The 23,219-nt window shown below is 36.5% G+C and overlaps 1 protein-coding gene across 6 annotated transcripts in view; it reads left to right on the top strand.

Moving 5' to 3' along the window:
* LOC113520922 (segmentation protein cap'n'collar) overlaps window positions 1–23,219 on the top strand; it is a 161,610-nt gene that overhangs the window by 34,440 nt on the left and 103,951 nt on the right. For 2 of the 6 annotated variants that reach the window (XM_052892112.1, XM_052892116.1), the window contains exons 1-2: window positions 5,765–5,958; window positions 6,834–8,298. The exons of 1 other annotated variant lie outside the window; for it this stretch is intronic. In XM_052892112.1, coding sequence (XP_052748072.1) covers window positions 7,210–8,298 — 1,089 coding nt within the window. In that variant the 5' untranslated portion in view covers window positions 5,765–5,958; window positions 6,834–7,209. Of the gene's footprint in view, window positions 1–5,764; window positions 5,959–6,833; window positions 8,299–23,219 lie in introns of those variants that run through there. 3 more of the 6 variants (XM_052892113.1, XM_052892115.1, XM_052892114.1) reach the window with 2 other exon arrangements.

Below are 23,219 nucleotides of genomic sequence, written 5' to 3' on the forward strand. Positions count from 1 at the left end.
ATAGTCGTAGAATACTGACGGATCTGACAAATATTACATATATGGATCCGTCAGTATTCTACGACTATGACGATATAATATCGAAAAGAAAAACGCTCGTAGTGAATATAGATACGGGCGATATCAATACCGTATATAGATCATCATCTTCCTACCTTTATCCCAATCATTTGTGGTCGGCGTAATATATTTTTCTATCCATATTACAAAAAGATTTGGTTTTTAGTTTTACGACCGGCCGCCTGCCTGACGTCGACCCTCTTTGGGAATCAATATATATATATTGGATATATATAGTTTACAAATATATGTATCTTGTATTTTATAGGTGCAATTTTATTCACCTCTAACTGCAGCCATCTCATATAACCTTCAGATGTTCTGATATCAAACGCGTACATTTGGCCGTTTACCTAGCGTACCTAATAAAATAAACTTGAGAGTTCATGCCAAAGTCTAGCGAACTGTGTATATAATATATATATATATATATATATATATATATATATATATACCTGATGGAAAGTGGTAACCGTCGCCTATACACATGAGCAGTACCGTGGATATAACAAAGTATACTGTTTCGCCCATGATACCCCCTATGCGTTGAGGACTCAGGTGTTTTTCCTCTGTACCTTGTAAATTCATTACCATCTCCCACCTATATATATATATATACAACAAATTTCTTTACAACTTTTGTTTCAAAAAAGGGCAAACAACTAGTGCCTTTATAAATTGAATATATACGCACATTATGTTATCTTGGACGGTAGCCACGGCAGGGAAACAGCCTTGTGTCAAGTCAATGACGAAAAAATTGTGCAAAACGAGGGAATATGTTACACGTGACGGATATTTGGCTGTTTGCCCCTTTGGTCTTTGTCTCAAAAGAGTTAGAAGAACAGAAATATGTATTGTCTTTGGTGTGGCGGTTTATGAAATATTAGTTTATTGTTTGTTTGTTTAAAGTTTGTGTAAATAAATAAATAAATAGAACATTAAATATTAGAGATTATATTATGACATAATAGGTTTTGTTTCACAAAAAAAAAAAAAACAGCGTCTCCGATGCTGATAAAACCATGTATTTTTAATTAAAAATTTAAATTGTCAGAGAAAAAAAATTCTTAATGAATTTATAAATGTCTGAGCTCTAAGGTTACATACATACATACATATCTGTCACGCCTGTCTCCCATTAGGGTAGCCAGACACAATGGAACGCCAAATGCTTCGATTCAAATAAACCTCTTTCGCTTCCTCCACATTCATCAATCTTTTCATACACGCTCGCCGGTTACGGGTACTTCTAATTTGGCCCTCCTTCAGCACGTCGCCTATTTGGTCAACATACGTCCGTCTAGGGCGGCCCCTACCGGCATCTCTATTGATTCATGCTCGATAAATCTCTTTCGTAGTCTGGTACTGCTCATGTCTATAGGCGACGGTTACCACTTTCCATCAGGTGGGCCGTCAGCTTGTTTGCCATTCTAAGTTGTATAAAAAAAGGCCTTTTTTTTAAGAACCCCATGCTGTAGTTTCTTGGGAAAACCTCAAAATTTTCATAGCCATATTCCATCCTTTTAATAGAAACAGCCATACAAGTGCAGCAGAAGTACAAATAAAATAAAGGTATCCAAGCAGATGACTTGTACAAAGATCATATGCATCTAGACGGAGCATCAAATGTCGTGTAACGTCTCGAAAAGCGATCACCCAACTGCTGGCTGACGCGTCGTTTTTCCATACTGTGGGTTCAAGTCCAAACCCGTCAGGGTTCACAAGTCTGTTATAATACTGATAAGATAATAATTATAAATAAACAAATTCAGTTGCGGTCTGTGTGATAAATGTCGCCAGTTAAAAGATTAATGCAATTTTAATAGTCCGCCATTTTGATAAGGAGTTTTTTTTTTTTACGAACGTTTAGGTATAGTGCATATGTGAAAGCGATAGTAAAGTAATTCAGAACTGATACATCATCAAAGTCCGTCCATTGTTTACTTTTAAATCTATTTTTTTTTATACAACTTAGAATGGCAAACAAGCTGACGGCCCACCTGATGGAAAGTGGTAACCGTCGCCTATAGACATGAGCAGTACCATGGACATAACAGAATATACTGTTTCGCTCATGATACCTCCCATGCGTTGCCATTCCTCAGGACTCAGGTGTACCCAATAAATTCACGCCGTATCCCACCCTTCAAACCGAAATACAGCCATGCAAACACAACTGCTTCACGGTTGAAACACGAATGGGACAGAGGTACCCAAGCAATTGACTTTTGTACAGTCTCCCTCTGGTAAATCATTATTGGAATCATTACCTAAAATACGCTATGCGTTAGGTTAGGATATGACCTATCCGTGTAACAAATTTCATTAATAGGGTAGGAGGAGAGGGATTGTTAGTAATGGGGTCTAATTGCCCCATTGCTAGCAATATACCCCATCAGGTTGCTCTCCACGCGGTTCCCACTGGAAGTCGTTGTGATTACGTATTGTTGAACTTATCACGATGTACTAATTGGCCTACTTCATCCTCACCTATCATCCTTTGCTGGTGTCTCACTAGTGTACACCGAGAGCGCAGTCATTTAAAAAAAAATCTGACACGTGACGCATTTGTGTAGCAGCTGGTATAGAGATGGGACAGAAAAGTAAAAAGTGACGATCTATATTTGGATTGTCTATGGTCAATGAACGCCAGTTGCAGGGCTGTCAAAAAGGTCGATAAATTTGGCTCGGATTTTAACGAGCGATTAAGAACTGTTCAAATAACAAATTTACAATCGAATTGGAACACTGGTTCTATTAAAAACATTCGATATGGTATTATGATTCATGTGTGTGTGACTTGGAAAAAAATTAAAACTTTTGGAGTAAACTTTAAAAATATTCATTATTTATTTATTATACATATATATATATATATATATATATATATATATATATATATATATATATATATATATATAATAAACCAGAGGGAGACTTTGTACAAAAGTCGATTGCTTGGGTACCTCTGTCCCATTCGTGTTTCAACCGTAAAGCAGTTGTGTTTGCATGGCTGTGTTTCGGTTTGAAGGGTGGGATATGGCGTGAATTTACTGGGTACAGAGGAATAACATCTGAGTCCTCAGGAATGGCAACGCATAGGGGGTATCATGGGCGAAACAGTATACTCTGTTATGTCCATGGTACTGCTCATGTCTATAGTCGACGGTTACCACTTTCCATCAGGTGGGCCGTCAGCTTGTTTGCCATTCTAAGTTGTATAAAAAAAAATATTGTTATGAAAGATGTTAATAATTGATACAGTACATTCTAGACCGTGTAGGGGCACAGCAATTGGAAGCGAGGAGGGCGTCGATCCTTAAATTTGTCATAAATATTTTAATAATTAAATAATTCATTTTCAATTTCATCAATTTAATTAAATTCTAATTAAAATCCATTTATCCAAGGACTGGTAGAAAGATTTACAGGCAGAGACTGAGAGCTGATTAATGGATTGGCGTCATCATTTATTGACAAAATTTAAACCTGACATCCAAACAGCAGATTGGATTATTGTTCTATAAGGAACAGATTGCCAATTAGCAGACTAGAAAAAGAAAAAAAAAATCAAAATCCAAGTTAATTTAATGATTTTAACGATTTCTTTTTTGTTTCCATATGTTTTATTTTAATTTAATGCAATTTAATGTAGTTGTTCATATTTTTATATCATTTATTATTAATAAATCGATATAAAGATATGGACAACAAGCATTAAATAATGTAAACACAGATTTCGATTGTGGTAAAAACCGGTTATTTTTATTTAAAAACTACTATTAAACTGCTGAATCGATTTTTATAGAATTTCTTAGAGACCAATTTGAAACTCATTTTGGTTTGAGAAAAAAAAAGAATTTTCCAAATCGATTTATAATTGATTAAGTTATAGAGTAACATAAAAAAATATATAACCGAATTGAAAACCTCTTTTTATAAATTCGGTTGGAAATAGACATATTTAGAATTTACTTCTTTTGGCAATAGTTTTAATCCAGTTGGGATACGATTCTTGATTAATCTGGTATGGCGTCAAGAGGAATAACACCCGAGTCCTCTGGAATGGCAACGCATGGGGGTATCATGGGTGAGACAGTATACTCTGTTATGTCCACGGTACTGCTCATGTCTATAGGCGACGGTTACCACTTTCCGTCAGGTGGGCCGTCAGCTTGTTTGTCATTCTAAGTGGTATAAAAAAAAACCACAATTTTATGTTAACATTAAAAACTTATTTCAGAGAGTAACTGTAGAGTCTCTTGCGGTCTCTTCTCAGCAGATAACAACTTTCCGAACGCTGCAGTAGATTTTTTGTTTTTTTTTATTAGATGAAAATGGAATGGTAACTCCGCCTGCGCTAACGGGATACTGGCGGGGCACCAGTGAAGGGGGATAGATGAGAATGAAAACAGGCCAGTTAGCCCATCATGATGAATATATCTGGAATTAATCATGATAGTTTCCAGGGGGAACCGCGAGGAGGTCGGCCAGGTTAGATATATTGCTAGCAATGGGATTCTTAGTCTCCATTGATGCAGTAGATTAAAAAAAATACGATTTAAAAGTGCTTGCAAATAAGTCTATTTGAATAAAAATGAGTTTTAAAAAATTATAAAACTAAGGTCAAATCTGTTGTAATAGAGTATAGAATTAAACAAATCGGGTTTCTAGTTAATTGAGAGCAACTATATGACCTTATCAAAACTTGCAAAGATCAAGTTCAACGACCGATAACAACTATCTATGAAGTCTAGTCGGTAATGAATATAGATCTATTTAAAAAAAAACGACGAAATTTCGTTTGACGTTTTTAAATTAAATAAAAAGCAGGATTTTGTGTCGAAAAATCAGATCAGAGCTGTCTTAAGTCGTGATGAAATTAATATGGGACCAATACGAGACGGGAGTTACACCTTTTATTAAAAAATACTCAAAATCAGGTAATCTACCATGAAACGAAAATCTGAATTTTCGCGCTCAATTTTGTGTTTTTGTTCATACCAAAATCGACCCAGTAAATGGAGCTTAACATTTCTTTCATCATAAATCCTATCCTAATAGTCCAGAGGAATGATATTTTAACATTTTTAATAATTTTAAACGGCATGTATTATGTTATTTTAACATCAAATTTCTGTTTCGTTCGTGCCCGAAATTTCGGAAAATATTTCATGGTATTTTTTTTTTATACCACTGAGGTGGCAAACAAGCATACCGCCCACCTGATGGTAAGCGGTTACCGTAGCCTATGAACGCCTGCAATACCAGAGGTATTACGCGCGCGTTGCCGACCCTGAAGAAACCTCTTTACCCCCTTTTGAAGAACCCCATGCTGTAGTCTCTCGGGAATTGACGAAGATATATTATGGCAAATAAAAAATGGCCTCTGTATAAAGTTGCTTGAAAACTAAGGTAAACCAAATTGTATATACTTTAATTTTAGACAAATCAAAACTATGCGAATATCCAACTAAAATATGTAGACCTTTTATTTATTGACTATTGTTTTCTAATTTCTTTTTTCGTGATGTTAGAATGTTGCGTAGCATACAATGGTGATTCTATCAACAGTTGCATACATATAAATGACATTTAGTTGCTTCTGTAATTCCTTAAATAGAAAGACAAGAGCAATGAGCTATTTATAAATTTCTTGTACTTAGCAACCCTACAGGCTCGCGTGTTAATTCTCCGCACTCCACTCAGTTCATCGCGAACAGCTCGTGCCGTCTGACGCGTGCCGCGAGCAATTTGAACGTAAACAAAGAACATTGTGTTCGATATTTTAAATTTCGAATTGCGCGTTCTAAATAAGCTTGTTTATGGACGTACCTATAACGCTGTGGTCTTTTACTTCTATTTAAAAAAAAATTCTATGCTGTTGTTTGCCAGGTATTTTTGTTCTAAGTTTGAAATATCTCTGTTGTAATCATTTGGAGGGAAAATAGTTGATTGTAAATACAATGAAACTACAACAATTATAGGTGATTAATGTTTTGTTTACATTAATATTGTCAATGTCAAGGCCGTTATAGGATATGAGAAATAGAAATAGCCTTGTAAACGTCACTTAGTATATTAAAATTCGTAAATTATTCATCCTATCTTTCATTATATTAATCTTATCAGTTATCAAATACAGTTTTGTCTGTTGTTCTTTTTTTGTTTTTTTCTTTATTCGTAGATATTATTTCGATCATAAAATAATAAAGAAACTATAAAGTTCTCTTCTAATACAATAAAACGTTTGTTTTGATAGCCGAGTTCAAAAGTCAATGCATTCTCTTTTATAAAACAATTGATTTTATTAACGATTCAATTGTAATAAGCGAATTAATTATCCTCCATTTTTCGTTTAACACTTTTACATTTAATTTAAATTGTGATAGGTGACACTTATTTCTTTTTTTTTAAAGGCTTGTACCATAGTTTATTTGTAACGAACGATTCCATTTTCAAATTGTTCGTATCGTATTATATCTCAATATTTGAAATACACGATAACATGTGTTGTATCGTGTTTGTGTTTAATTCAATTTGTTTATTATCAGCCAGTATTACGTCTTGATTTCTTGAATAGAGAAATTGCGTTTTATTTTATCAAAACTAACGTATGTTTGACGTTTTATTTAGTGTTTATTTTTAGTTTGTTTATAAACAAAGTGATCACTCTTCTTGACGCTACTTTAACCTTTATATTTTCTTGATTGACAATTGAATCGTACTTAAAAGGATCTGTTATCTAATTTAATTTACTTTTTAATAAGACAGCCACAGTGTTGAAGGTCACACTCCCTTTGTCCCAATTTAGATATATTACCACGAAGTGAAGTGATTTGGCAAAGTACCAAAGACAAAATTTGTAAACTTTTTTTTCTTTAACCCAGTGAAAAAGTGACTCAATAAAGATGTATCGCGAAATGTCGTCCGTTGCACTGACACGTCGCGTTGTGACAAGAAAGTGACAGTTCATCAAAATGTCCGCTGTCAAGCGCAAAAAGCGGATCGACGAAGCGCCTAGCAATCTGAACAGGACTCGCAAAGTTTAGTTTTTATATTTTTCCATATAAACCTACTCGGTTTCATTTGATCTCACAGTATTAGTGCTCAATAAAAAGACTGATTTAAGTAACAACCGTGATCATGATTGCCTTGAAGAAACTGTACGGGGACGAGCTGCTCCGGCTCGCTCTAGTCCTGAGCTTGCTGAAAGCCGACCCAAACGATTATCTTGAAAGGGAAACACAGCAACTAATCGCTGGTCTCCACATCTCGAACGGATCTGATTGGTCGTTAGAACAGGAAGCGAGGACGTTGATAAGACCACGCTACGTACACCCGAAGTCTCTCGACAATATCCTAATAAACTACGAGAGACAGCTTTTCGAGGAGTTGAACTCGCTTGGTCGGTACGCCAGTACGTACAACGAACATAATGACCGGATATTTAATCAAGTTCATACATATTTAGTGAATAACGTGGCGACCGATACAGTCGCGCCTGTGTTGGCAGCCGCGACGGTCCCCGATGAGACTCCAGAAAGCGATGGGGTGTCCGCGGACGAGAATGTGGCGCAGGAAGTGAAGGTCTCTGATGAGAATGAAGAGCCTCCATCTGAACCCGACGCTGTCGTCACCGTATCAGCGGATTACCTGCACAATCACACCGAATCCGACATATTTGCCGAAATAGGCACGAGGTCTTTCGACGTAAACGAGTTTTTAGTGCAACCAAATGAGATGCAGATCAAAACGGAACCAAACGAGGACCCCGACTTGGTGAATATCAATGTGAAGACAGAGGACAGCGACGATTTGTACAGTGACAATGCCATCGACGAATATGTCTCATATTTCACGGCAAAGTCCGAGAAATTCGAATTGGACGAGACTGATTCAGTTTTTAATCAAAACATGGCTGATTTGAGAGATTACGATGAGTTCAATGATATGAAAGAATTAAGAAACGAATTGGATTACCTGAATGTTAAACACCAAAATCTCGATCAGTACCTTTTAGAGAATACGCCTTTGGATTCGGAAGTGTACGACTTGGCGCCGATGTTCGACGACGAGTTAGTTTTGGATGTGAAGAGAGAAAGAGCCAGCACTAGTTTCACATCAGCGAGCTCTAGTGGTGTGAGTGAAATGGATATATCCGGAAGTGAGACACAGGACTTCAAGTCGGAGCCGGACGAAGGCCACCACAGCGGGGATGAGTTGACGCAGGAGGTTAGTTGCATGCTTTATTATTTTGATAAGAACACCTTAACCTACATTATGACGACCTCAACTCGTACAAAAGTTATGTGCATCTCTTTCATTTAATATAGGTATGAGCCAGATGGCACTAAATACTGGAACTGGAACAAGAATTATTTTAATAACATGTTGAGAGCATAGCGATGTATGGCAACGTCGCAATTGCCTGTCAATTTTTGAAAACAATTGAACATTTTTCAATGTTTCCGATTGATTATTTAAAAAGTTCTCAGCTAGCGAAGTAAAGTGTTAATCATGCATTAATATTCTTATTAAGCTGTCACTGAATGGATGGATGATATGGATTTTGATGACCAAAAATATATTTGAAAAATTCTGAAGCAAAATATAAAGTAGGTGCAAAGTTTTCAATGGTATAATTATATGCAACGTATTCCATGATTAACGTTTTAGTTCGGTAGCAGAGCACTCTTTAAATAATCAATTAGAAACATTGAAAAGTCTTAAATTGTTTTTTTAATTGACGGGTAATTGCGACGTTTTAAAAGGACGAAAATTTGATATATAGTCGCCGTGCGGTCCCGACTTAAAATAGGCCACCCCTTCCTTTCCCGTGGGTGTCGTAAGGGGCGACTAAAGGAACTTAATGGTTGAAAGATGGCAGCAGCAGCGTCCATCTTAAAACATCTCCGAAGTCTAACTGCGATTTCCAATCCGCCTGCCAAGCGTGGCAACTACAGGCAAAACCCCTCCAAGGGGGAGTTTTATGTTTAGCAGTTCTTTTTAATGGGTGATAATGGAATGGTAACCCCGCCTGCTATATCGGTATACACTGGCGAGGCACCGGTGATAGATGACTGATGAAGATGAAAACAGATCATTTAGCCCATCCTGACGAATTCAACTAGAATTAAACACGATGGTTTCCAGGGGAACTAAGGGGAGGTAGACCTGATCGGGTATATTGCTATTAATGGGGCTATTTGACCCCATTATTAACAATCCCTTTGTCCCCCCTATGTTCAGCAGTGGACAGACGCCTGTCAGCCTTGATATGATGATGATGATGAGATATATAGTCGCTCTCGTATTTTTCTTTTTTTTTCTAAATTACGTCCAGTCCATATTTAGTATTTGCAACGCTTTTCTGTGTCATTGCTTTATCCAGCGCATACCTATCTGGTACGTAAAGGACACTACATTAATCAAAATAGGACTAGTGTCCTAACCTTGTTACCAAATCGGATACGAGCTATAAATAGTAACCAATACCGCCGTTTGTAGTGAATTGTGTCTAAAAATAGGTTTTACGACAATAAAATTTCCAATTTGTAACACGTAATATATGGGACTGGAATAGGCCACACCTTCCTTTCCTGTTCGTGTCGCAAAAGGTGATTAAGGTAACTTAATGCTCGAGAGATTGGCAGCAGCGTCCCTCTTAAAACATCTCTAAAGACTAACTGCTGTTACCAACCTATCAAGCGTGGCAACTACTGGGAAAGCCATCCTTATGGGTAAGGCCTATGTTCAGCAGTGGACAGTAAACGGCTGTTACGGAATAATGTAATGTAAATAGAACTCTATTTTCCGCGTTTAGCCTCTCATTTGGACCGTTGTGCGTATGAGTCGTGGCTAGTACAGCCAACCCAGCTCCGCCCAGAAGCACAGAAGCTTCCTGGGATCTTCACAGGCCTCACGGAGCGACCTCACCGTTCCGAGGATTTCTAAACGTTGATGGGCCACAGCTTCACATTCCAAGATTACGTGAGCAGCCGTTTCTTCGGCGTCGAAACAGCCTCGACATAGAGGGTTGTCTGTGGCTCCTATTGTGTATAGATGTTTGTTTAATGGACAATGGCCCGTTATTGTCCCTATCATTATTTTGAGGTTTTTCTTATCTAGATGTAGATAAACGTTTTGATAGTCTTTGATTCAACGTTGTTAGGGAATATTAATCTTGAAATAAATACCAATAGATTGATATTGAAATTTAGACGTTTCTCACTCTCGAATTGCAACGCTAGCGACACAATGGTACTAATATTGTTAATCATTCCGGTAATGTATCCTCAAATCAAAATTATTCAACGAATTCATTTTTAGTAATACATTTATGTTCAACTTGTTCTTTAATGTTTTAATATTAAATGTTTTAATTCGCTATCGGAATACATTTTAAATAACCAGCGTCGTGTTGTTGCCCTGTGATCTCGGTATAGAATAGGTCGCTCCTCCCCTTTCCGTGGGCATCGTAAGAGGCAACTAAGGGAGGGCGAGGAATGGGCAATAGCATTCCTCTTAAAACATCTCCAAAGCCTAACTGCGGTTGCCAATCCGCTTGCTAAGCGTGGCAACTACGGTAAAACCTCTCAAAGAGAAGGCTTATGTTCAACAGTGGGCAGTTAAAGGCTGGTCTGATATCCGAGGTTGCCACACTTCGCGCTCATAAGATCTTTCATCCACTAAATACATTTTGATTACTTGAAACATAAGACCGGATTTCACAATAGCACCAGAAGGAAATTCCACAATGCAGCGTAATACAGTGAATATTATATGATTCAGGGCTCCATCGTTGGCTTCGTACCAAGGTCTCTAGGTTTATTTAGATATTAGTTTTTTAAAAGGTACGGAACACGCAAACAGCTGACCTAATTGTTAGAACAATGTTGAATATAATGTGTGAATTATAGTGTACAGGGGGGAAAGGGATTGTTAGTAATGGAGACTGAGGATCCTATTGCTAGCAAAATATACCCAATCACGTCGACCTCCTCGCGGTTCCCCCTGGAAACTATCGTGGTTAATTCCTAATGAATTCATCGTGATGGGCTAACTGGCTTGTTTTCATTCTCATCTATTACCCTTCACTGGTGCTCCGCCAGCGTATCCCGTTAGCGCAGGCCAGGGGGTTACCATACCATTTTCACCCATCAAAAAAAAAATCACGACTTATGGGTTTGTTACACGAAATTAGTGTAAGAGTTTTTAGTAGGATCTTCATGTAAGAATTTAGTCTCCATTCTCACTCACTCACACTGACTCGGTCTCCATTACTAACAATCCCTTTCCTCCCATAAGTCGTAAGTTTAAATTTCGAAACAAACGTTTCGAGAATTAAAATTAAAAAAAAAAACAATAGTAAATGTGCCAATACAATCTTCTTGAATTGTGTATTCCAATTAAGAGATAATTACACAAACAATCTCACTAGGGGCACAAGATAAACTCTGTACAGCCATCAAATTAGATTATATTTATTCTCAATCTATGATTTATTATCAATATTTGTCATTCTAATCAATAATTGTCACATTTATAAAGCAATAAAAGAGCAATTACTAATAATATGGCCATAAAGTTGTACACCAAATTAGATGTTTCTACTTTGGCCTTTAAATATGGCTGCATAAAAAAAAATCCGTGCCATAATGTGCCACAATGTTTCTGCGTTACTATGCCAATGCACGTCTCTAAAGCGTAGAGTCTAGGCCAGTTTTAGTACTATCTTGAAAGACTGTCATTACTTGAATCATTGTATTTTGATTTACATGCTGGCTGGTATAAAATAAAAGTAGGTTATGTTTTTTTTTATACAACTTAGAATGGCAAACAAGCTAACGGTCCACCTGATGGAAAGTGGTAACCGTTGCCTATAGACATGAGCAGTACCGTGGACATAACAGAGTATACTGTTTCGCCCACGATACCCCCCATGCGTTGCCATGGGTACCTCTGTCCCATTCGTGTTTCAACCGTGAAGCTGTGTTTGCATGGCTGTGTTTCGGTTTGAAGGGTGGGATATGGCGTGACTTTACAGGGTACAGAGGAATAACACCTGAGTCCTCAGGTATGGCAACGCATGGGGGATATCATGGGCGAAACAGTATACTCTGTTATGTCCATGGTACTGCTCATGTTTATAGGCGACGGTTACCGCTTTCCATCAGGTGGGCCGTCAGCTTGTTTGCCATTATAAGTTGTATAAAAAAAAATTGCCCTAGCGATAAGACCGCCTTTTATACCCTTATGTATATATTTGAATCTGTACTTCATGCTACTGTATTTCACTTAAAATTTCTAATTGTCATTGTATATATTTTTTTGCGAAAGAGGTTTGTTTGAATCGAAGCATTTGACGTCCCATTGTTTCTGCCTACCCTAATGGGAGACAGGCGTGACAGATATGTATGTATGTATGTATGTATATTTTTTTATATGTAATAAAGAGTTTAAGAATTAAATAGTATAACGGTCGTCGAGATTATTATTGCTATAAAATTTGTTACAATTAAAAACGTACTTTAATCCGCCATCTTGATTTATATTAGGTACGTAATTGTTTAACGAAAACAAAACATAATTCCAAGATATGTAATTTTGTATCGATATTTAATTACTCCGATTGTCGTTGACCCCGCGGAATCGTTGGCTTAATTGATAAAGCGTTTTGGTATTTATTTTATTACTTTAGTTCGAGTATCAGGATGTTTGAAGTGTTCCTTTGTCCAAATTTTATTTATATTGATAATTTTAAATAGGTACGTTCGGGGAGAAAGGGATTGTTAGTAATGGAGACTGAGAATCCCATTGCTAGCAATATACCCAACCAGGTCGACCTCCTCGCGGTTCCCCCTGGAAACTATCGTGGTTAATTCCTGATGAATTCATCATGATGGGCTAACTGGCCTGTTTTCATTCTCATCTATCACTCTTCACTGGTGCTCCGCCGGTGCGTCCTGTTAGCGCAGGCGGGGTTACCATACCATTTTCACCCATCAAAAAAAAATAGGTATGTTCGTATTGTTTGAGACGATGCACTGCAACTTATTTGGAAGTATATTGAAATGTCTTGGCCTCTTTTGTACCTAATATGTTTTTTTTTTATTGCAACTTAGAATGGCAAACAAGCTGACGGCTCACTTGATTACACTATTAACAATCCCAATGGGGGGGGGGGCAGGGATTGTTAGCAATAGGGTTTAATAGCCCTATTGCTAGCAATATGCCCTATTGGGTCGGCCTCCACGTGGTTCCCCCTGGAAACCGTCGTGACCAATTCTTGTTGAATTCGTCACGATAGGCTAACGTACCTGCTTCATCCTCGCCTATCATCCCTCACTGGTGCCCCGCCAGTGTATACCGATAGCGCAGGTGGGGTTACCGTTCCATTATCACCCATTAAAAAAAAACAATCCCATTGCTAGAATGGGATTGTTAATGTCTATTAATAACAATAATGGATATAATGGACTCCTTTATCCATAATCCCATAATGGATAATAAAGGAGTGACAACCCCGCCTGCGCTAACGTTATACGCTGGCGGGGCACCAGTGAGGGGTGATAAGTTTATAATGAAAAAAGCAGGTCAGTCAGCCCATCGTGATGAATACACCTGGAATTTAGCACGATTGTTTCCAGGGGGAACCGCGTGGAGGTCGACCTGACGGGGTATATTACTAGCAATAGAACTGGTAGCCCGCAGTACTTACAATCTCATCCCCCCCACCATGGGTAGGTTATATACTAACTTAACACATAAGATAATGATTCATCGCGGATAAAGCCGCAGGAAACAACTAGTTTGATAATACATCATCGATACGGTTTTCTACCATACGCCACGATATTTAAATATTAAATTATGGCAACATTACGGGATGCTGATGTATTTGATATAGGACTTAATGCGAATGTTGCATAAGGTCTATTTTTGTTTATCGCCACTCGTATTATAGCTTCTAAATTATGCATTCGACCGCAACTCTCGTGTCAAATGTTAACAAGTTCAAATTTTACAATTATAATGATTTATATATAGCCAATGGTTTTATTATAATTGAAAAAAAAAAAATACAAGTCTGTTACATACGCACCGAAAATTGAACCAACAGATGGCGCTGTTCAACGCCGCTAATCCCATAGGGGGGAGTGGTAGTAATGTGAACTACCAGTCCATTGCTAGCAATATACCTTACCAGGTCGACCTTCACGTGGTCTCTCCTGGAAACCATCGTGCTGAATTACAGGTGTTTTCGTTACGATGGGCTAACTGACCTGCTTTTTCATTTTCACCTATCATCTCTCACTGGTGCCCCGCCAGCGTATACCGTTAGCGCAGGCGTGGCTACCATTCCATTTTCATTCAAAAAAAAAAACGCAGGAAGGGTATCATGGGCGAAACAGTATACTCTGTTATGTCCATAGTACTGCTCATGTCTATAGGCGACGATTACCACTTTCCATCAGGTGGGCCGTCAGCTTGTTTGCCATTCTGAGTTGAGTAAAAAAAAAAAGTTTTGTTGTGATTATCACAGGAGCACTCTATAAATGATTATGACGAGAATGATTGTGCACGACGCACCTTTTTAGTTTCTTTTTTAATTTTATTAAAAAAGATGTTCTTTTTATAATTTGAAGTCTGTGTCAGTTTTAGGTTTTGTTTTTGCCTTCGCTTTTTTACTCCGTTGGTTTGCTATGTATATTTTTTATATTATATTATCTTTCTAAAACACCGTGTTTCCATACCAGCATACAGTCCCTTCGCCCACATTTTTGGTCCTTCACCCTTATTTTATTATATTCAGTGAATCAATATTCGAAATTTCCATACCAGCATACAGTCCTTTCGCCCACAATGATGATTAATAACCAATCGAAATCTTCAATCGATTGATCTACTTCTGATTTGTATTACTGTTGGACATCAGCAGACTGTCTTATGGTCAGAACAGTTATTGGTTTGTTAACATTTCCCTTAAGTTTTATTAAGGCAAACATAAGAAAAATTGAATTTAGAACGTTGTTCTTTTTTTTTTAGTTGAATGAAAAGAACAAGGTCGTTAATTCGTTAATTTTTTTTTTATTTAACTTTGTTACCTCCTAACTCCGTCAGTTGTGAACCGATTTGAAAAATTCTTTTTTTATCTGAAAGGATATATTTACAGTTTGGTTCCATAGGAATTTTATCAAAATCGGTTCAGTAATTTAGTTTTTAAAATTTTTTTTTAGAACACTATCCTAATTATGATATATTCATATTTCATTATGTACGGTAGCAGTGAATAATCCAAGACGTTGGCTATAAAACTTGTTTCTATTCGAAATATAGTTGTTTCAATAAATATTTGCATTTTGATAAGTTTCTTTCAAGATGGCGCTAGGCTGTAACGAGGTTTTTGACCGGTTGGGGCAATAACCGTACTTAGTATGTGTATTGTGTTTTTATAACTAACATTTAAATATATTTACTGTATTTAAAGTTTACGAATGGTTTAAAAGGAAATATTTTTTTTTTTTTTTTGGTTAGTCAATTATAATTATTTTATTTAATTCCGCTATTATTAGTATGCGTGCGACTGGCAACACTGAAAAAGTGACTACCGTTATGATTATAAGAAGTACGACGACCTTTCCTTATTAGTCATCAATCTCCAACCGTTACACAGTCCACGCACATGTTGCGACACATGTTTCACCTCTAAAGAAGACATTTTCAGGCAAATTTTGTGAAAGATTATATCTGAATAATGTTCTATGATTAACTTTATAATTACCATAGAGTAACTTAAAAAAAAAAAACATAATGGCGGGAAAAGTTTATAAATGCATTTTCCCGCCTACCGTTACAGAGTAGAGTTGAAGTTTGTGTGCGTTATAAAACAGTGGCGCCCTCATCGGAATATTCGTAATAAACTTACCGATTCCATTTTTTTTTTTCTAGCCAGCAATACGCGACTCAAGTCAAGCACCAGACTGTGTCTATGCACTCTGTTTATTATCGACCGCGTTTAAATCGCGCCTAAGGTGAACGCCACAGTCACCCAGACGTCTGGGCTCGTCTACCTGCATTAGGGTCTATGGACTTTGAGTGCACTTCCCTATACTAAAAGCATAGATCAAATATATTTAGATAACGCACGAGTTCAAAAAATTTCTAGATTGTTGGGTGTTTTATCATTTCATGCTCTGAAAGTGTAGCTTATGAGATTAAATAATAGATTATGGTATTTTTAATGCATGAAAATAGAATGGTGATCCAGTTAGCACTAATATAAAATAAAATAAATAAATATTGGTATACATTGGTGGGGCACCAGTGAGGGACTATAGGTGAGAACGAAGTCAGGTCAGTTTTTCTTTTTTTTATGTGTGAAAATGGTATGGTAACCGCCTGCGCTAACGGAATACGCTGGCGGAGCACCAGTGAAGGGTGATAGATGAGAATGAAAACAGGCCAGTTAGCCCATCATGATGAATTCATCAGGAATTAACCATGATAGTTTCCAGGGGGAACCGCGAGGAGGTCGACCTGGTTGGGTATATTGCTAGCAATGGGGTTCTCAGTCTCCATTACTAACAATCCCTTTCCCCCCAAGTCAGGTCAGTTAGCCCATTGTGATAAACATGCATGGTATTAGTCGATCATGCACGGGTACAGATGGGCAAAGCACCGGGTTTAAACCCGGTGCTTTGGTAAAAACCCAATAAACACCCATAAACTCCCATAATCACCCAAAAAAATAGGTTTTTACGTATTTTTTTGAAAATATGTAAGTAATACCAATAAATTATTTTTATAAATTGTATTGATCAATTCTACAATATTAAATAAAACGTTAACTAATAATATTTCAGGAAATTTTAAAAATCTATATATAATAAAATGAAAGTAATTAATTTTCAGTGTTTTCATGTTGCAGTTGATCAACATGTTGGCCTTTTGCTTCCCGTAGATACTTTAAAATTTCTTCATAACACCTCGTTCGCACACATGGCCGTATATATTTAAATTCTTGAGCCACTAACAGTCCGAAATACTCATTTCTTTTATCCTCTTCTCCATAAATTAAGCATTTAGAACAGTTTGTTTCTTCTTTCAGTAAATTTTCTTTTACTTTATCCTCTTTTTTTTCTTTGTTGCGACGACGCTGGGTAAATCGTCTGGACACTGGGTCTCACTATCGCCAAATATATTTGGAGATCGGCTTCGGCTACGGCTTGGCAGACATTTTTTTCTTTCTACAATTTTAAATTAAATTTATTAGAATAAATGCTTCGAACACACGCGATCTAAGTACCTTTTGTGTTTATTATACCTTACCTACCTAGGTATAAAAAGAGTACTTACGTAGATTTTCTTTTATTAACTGTTTTATACGAAGATCTTGATCTCTCAAATTAGCATCCATTTTACTTCCAGTGATTATCAACTAAATTAATAATCCACAAAGTATTAAATAACGTTTTTATGAAATATTTAGCACAAAAACAATACCCTTTAAATATCGATCGTCAGTAACTGTGGCTGACTTACCTATATTCTAGCAAGCAGGACTGCCAGATGTGAAGGGGAAATCCCCAATAAATTGTTGCATGTGACTGATGATGTGAGCATGTTCGTTTCATAATAAAAATGTTGCCAGGTAACCAAAAAGTCGTATGTTTTTGTGCGAATTACGATCATAATCTTTACGATCGTACATTAAAAAATAGACAAATAATAGTATGAGTACGATTTAAATCGTATATCTGTCAACCCTGCTAGCAAGACAGCGACAAAATCACGTTGCATAACAATGTAGCCCAAGCTTATATCTTATGAAATATACGGAAGAGATACGGACTTAGAAAAAACAGAAATGTTGTTCTTTGTGGAAGTCATTGATGAAATTCTATGTATTTTAGCCCGCAAACTTTCTTCAAACAAAAACAGCGCCATCTAGTATCGAGTTCTGTAATTATCTCTTTGTTTATGGATTTGAAGTAAGACCGCCACGCATGCAATACATTATGACTGGGGATTCCTCTATTCGTCGACGCTGAATATGAGGCGACGACAATCACTGTCAAACGTGTTCACTATTACTCTGACTCTGGTAACGTGACTTCCTGGTAACGTGTTAGGTAGGAAAAGCAGTAAAAAAGTGCATATTAAGGGAGCAGATTTGAAATAATATTTATACTTAACAAGAAATAATTAAAGGTAAGTGGATTTTTGAATGATACAATTATATCATGATCACTTAACAATTTTAACTTAAAATTAGATGTATTATTACAAGCTTTTATTTAGCTTGCGTTATGTAAATAAAAGTATGTAGGTATGTTCGTATGTTGATGCAATTATCCTCAATCCTCAACCGACTGGGATAAAATTTTCCATACACGTTTATTTTGGATGATAGTGCATAGTTAGCTGAGAGTCGTCATTGGATAATAATGGTGGATAGCCTAAGATGTGTACTAGATATTTATTTTTAACATAATATGCGTAAGTACCTAATCGAATTAAAGAAGTTGCTGAGAAAAATACAGAACAATACGATAATAAACTAGCGTCTGCGTTTAATCCTCCGAGGAGATGTAATTTTACAAAGGTTTTTTGTATTTATTTTATTATTTTTTTAATAAATTTATTGTAAATAACAAGAAATAATCATTGTAAAAAAATAGGCACTCTATTGTTGAATTTTCGTCAGACCAACTAATCATCGTTCATTTTTTTAGGTTCAATGGGGAGACCTAAAGATTTACGCATATGGGAGCACTACCGTACTTTACCAAACAAGTCTGTTTCTTGCAAGCTTTGTAATAAGGTCTACAAATTCAGTAATGCTGCCAAAATGCTTCAACATCTTATCACTTGTCCAAAATCTCCAGAAACATTAAAAGACTCTATGAAACTTATAAAAGATAGCTCGTCCAAAACCAAAATGTCTGGACTGTCAGAGATAGAGACAAATGATTCTTTTATAAGCCCCTCGTCGTCTGCTAACACTACAATAAATGCTGAGTTTCAAGACACCGATGATCATATAAAAACAGAATTAGCGAGAGCTATATTTGTAACAGGGACGCCATTATCGATGGTGCAACATCCTTTATGGATACAATTTTTCGAAAAATTGCAACCAAAATTTAAAATACCCTCACGTAAAGCTTTAGCGACAAAATACTTAGATAAAATATATAGAGAAATGCGTTTTGAGTTAAATGAGGAACTAAATGCTTGTAGTTACTTACACCTTCAGTGCGATGGCTGGTCTAATTTAAGAAATGAAGGAATAATAAACTTTCTTATATCAAAACCTCAACCTGCATACGTTAAAAGTTTGAATACAGAAAGTAATCCTCACACTAGTGAATACCTTAGCCAAGAAGTTGAAAAAGTAATGAAAGTGTATGGAGCAAATAAGTTTCTTGTACTTATTGGCGATAACGCTAGAAATATACAAAAGGCATTCGAATTAACAAAACTCAAATATCCACATGTTGTTCCTCTCGGTTGCTGTGCACATATCCTTAACTTGTTGTGCCAAGATATTGTAAAGATACAAGAAGTAACTGTGTTTATTATGCAAGCCATAAATATAATAAAAACTGTTAAAAGGAGTCAACGATTAAGTTCCTTGTTGATAAAATCAAGGCAGGGTGAAGATTCTACACAAACACTAAAATTGCCTTGTGCTACAAGATGGGGAAGTCATGTTACTTCGTTAAAAAGTTTGAAAGCAAATAAGATAGCTTATTATTTATTATTAATTAACAGTTAGAGAAGATGTGGTAATTTCAAGAGATATTAAAGATTTAATTCTAAGTGATGATTTCTGGACGAAGACAGGGGAATGTATAAGTATTTTGGAACCAGTCACTGAAAGCATATTTTACTTAGAGAGCGACCAGAATCGTTTGCATCGCACATACATTACATTTAGAGATGTACAAGCTAAGATACGTTTTGCATTAAATGAGATTTCGACATTGAGCGAAGAAAGCAAACAGCAGATTCTAACATCAGTATCTTCAAGATGCAATATGGCAATGAGGCCAATACATTTTGCAGCATATATTCTAGACCCCAGGACTCTAGGAGTCGAACTTACTCAAGAGGAAGAACTTAAGGGTATGGAGTTTATCTACAATTTAAGCCAATACTTAAGTTTGTCAAATGTAATGGCAGATTTGGCGTGTTATAAAGCTAAAGAAAACTTTTGGGCCAGAGGATTTGTATGGAGCTCATTAGATAGCATTGAGCCCCTAATATGGTGGAAAGGTATTTGTGGTTCCACTGAGTTAAGCAAAGTAGCGATTCGTATTCTATCAGCTCCCTGTACTTCGGCAGCCACTGAGCGTTCCTTTAGTATCCAAGGCTACATACATAATAACAAAAGAAATCGACTTACAACTGAAAGAACTGAAAAAATTTCATTCATTTGTTATAACTGGAATCTTAAACATAAAGCTGAATGCGAGGACATTCAGTTTAATGAAGAAAATACCTTAGAAGCTTTCATTGAGCAAGTAAATGAACATAACAGTTTAGACGAAATAGAGCCTATCGAACCTATACAATTCATCGCTTGTAATAACTCTGAATCTGACAGTGATTGACTGTAGTTTTACATTTTACTTTCATCTCTTTCTTAATAAACTCAAAATCAAATTAAAAGTTTTTTATTCTGTAGGCTGCATAATAATATTGTCTATGTCCAGTATAGTGGACGTCTTGCGGCTGAGATGACGATGATGAAGTACAAAATCATAAACACCCAAAAATTTGGGTGTTTATGGGGTTTAAACCCAATAAACCCAAAACACCCGGTTTTTACCCACCAGACTTTAAACCCACCCAGGTGGATTGCCCATCTCTATGCACGGGCATTTAACGACCATGTAATTTTAGATATAGTACATTTAAATAGAGCAACTGTCGAGTTTCTTGCGGGCTCTTCTCAACAGATAACAACTTTCCTAGTTCTGCATTCATAAAAAAAAAAACAATATAAAAGTGCTTGTAAACAACCCGCCATAAACTAAAATTTCATCCCAACCATCTGGACGAGTGGCGGTCCTTCACCGTGCGTTTTTCAAGGCACTCTCTCCCACGCACAACGACTCTTTGGAATCAACTTCCAGCAGCAGTATTTCCGAACCGATACGACAACATAACCTTCAAGAAAAGAGCATATTCCTTTTTAAAAGGCCGGCAGCACACCTGCAATGCCGTAGGTGTTGTGGGTGACCATGGGCGGCGGTAGTCACTTACCATCAGGTGAGCCGCATGCTCGTTTGCCCCCTGTGTTGTAAAAAAAAGTCTAAAGATGACTTGAATTTGAATTCCTCGTGAATTTCCAGTGTAGAATAATTATAGTTAGTTCAGAGTTGTTTCCATGGGGACCAGGTGGAGGTCAACCTGACGATGTATATAATAAGTATCGTGGCCACTAGTCCCCATTTCTAACATCCTCCACCCCTGAAACACCAGACTGTGTGCCTTCTGGTGATTTTTGACCGTCTTTAAATCGCTTGCAAAGGTGAACGCCACAGTCAAACAGACGTCTGGTCTCGTCTACCTATATTAGGGTCTGTGGACGTCGAGTGCATTTCCCTACCCTTAAACGTAGATCGTAAGAGACCCAGAAAAAAATGGGGGCGTTATGTAGAGGCTTGGGGGATGATTTGTTGATCTTGAAGCAATAGTGGTTTTTAAGTAGGTGAAAAAATGGGGGCGCTAAAGAAGAATTTATTCTCAAAGTGGGCCGTAGACAAAATAAGTTTGGTAAACCTTGCGTTAGTTCAATGACGAGTTAACTCGTGGTTAATATTATGATTTAGTACCGACTAAGTAATTATTTGTTGTGATTGTCACAACAAAACAATCAATATACATATCACCGCTTGTTACAAATTATAATGTGCCAGTGAACATTGCCAAATTAGCCCTTAGGCGTCGGTGGCGTGTGCAGTGGAAAACGAAAGTAACCTATACTTAAAATGTAAAAGGCAATACAGCATATTAACACTACGCTACTCGAGTCGATATTGCGATTTGATTAAACTGGAAAATAATTCTATGTAACCATTTAGAAGAATATACATTTATCATGTTCATAACACGATAAATGCATATTTAGTCTTGTAAAACTATTTATCACGTGGTTTTCTCCAAAATATCCAATTCCGATCATAAAAGACATGACTGCTTTATAGTGTAAAATTTAATTTATTGAAAATTCAACGCACTGGTTGCATAGATTTCTTACAAATGTTTTTTTTTGTTCGAAGTGACACAGGTCTGTTGCAATCTAGTTCTTTCTTTTTTCCTTAATGGCAACGGGTCGCCATTTTTACGACCATTTCTGCCAGCGTCATGTATACTCGTACCATGAAAATTGTTATTTTTCTACAAGTAATATTTAAAGCACACTACATTCATAACTAAATAATTACGCATCGCCCCATCGCGTATTTATTTATACTCAAACTACGGTTCTTAATTTAAACTGTTCACTGTTCCCGCCATTTTTTCACCTCTCCACAATCTAGTTAATTTTTTTCATGTGTTAATTTTCGCACCATTTATTACCAAATTTTTTTACTCGGTACTATAATTCGTGACTCGTTTGGCACAGAAACTAAAACAAACAGCCGAATAGATGTTTGTTGTTTCTCTATGATCACCTGCTAAATGTTTTCTTGTTTTGGTTTACATAGTGACGACAATAAATATATCAATGCATGTTACAAATTATAATAAACTAGTGCACATTGCCAAATATATCCACGCGGCGTCGTGTGCAGCAGAAATCGAAAGTACATAAACTAATAAAATGTACACGCGACACGTGTTATCTTTTATCTCTATCAATTTGTCATTAGATATTGCTTTTCGCGCCATTTATTATATGTTTTTTTTTGTAGCTAAATTCGTGACTACATTGGCATCGGAACTAAAACGTACAGCCATATTATTTAGCTTAGATACAAACTAAATGTCATTTGTTTCAATTTAATTTCGCGATTATTTTTCGTAAATACTAACATGTTTGGTAAATACTATTCATTACACAATGAATCAAAATAGATAATAAAAAAATTACAACAGCATATTGCGTTGTAACATAGGTATATGACAAATATTGT

Source organism: Galleria mellonella, unplaced genomic scaffold (assembly GCF_026898425.1).
Source record: "Galleria mellonella isolate WM207_F2 unplaced genomic scaffold, CSIRO_AGI_GalMel_v1 utg150, whole genome shotgun sequence".
Classification (NCBI taxonomy): domain Eukaryota; kingdom Metazoa; phylum Arthropoda; class Insecta; order Lepidoptera; family Pyralidae; genus Galleria; species Galleria mellonella.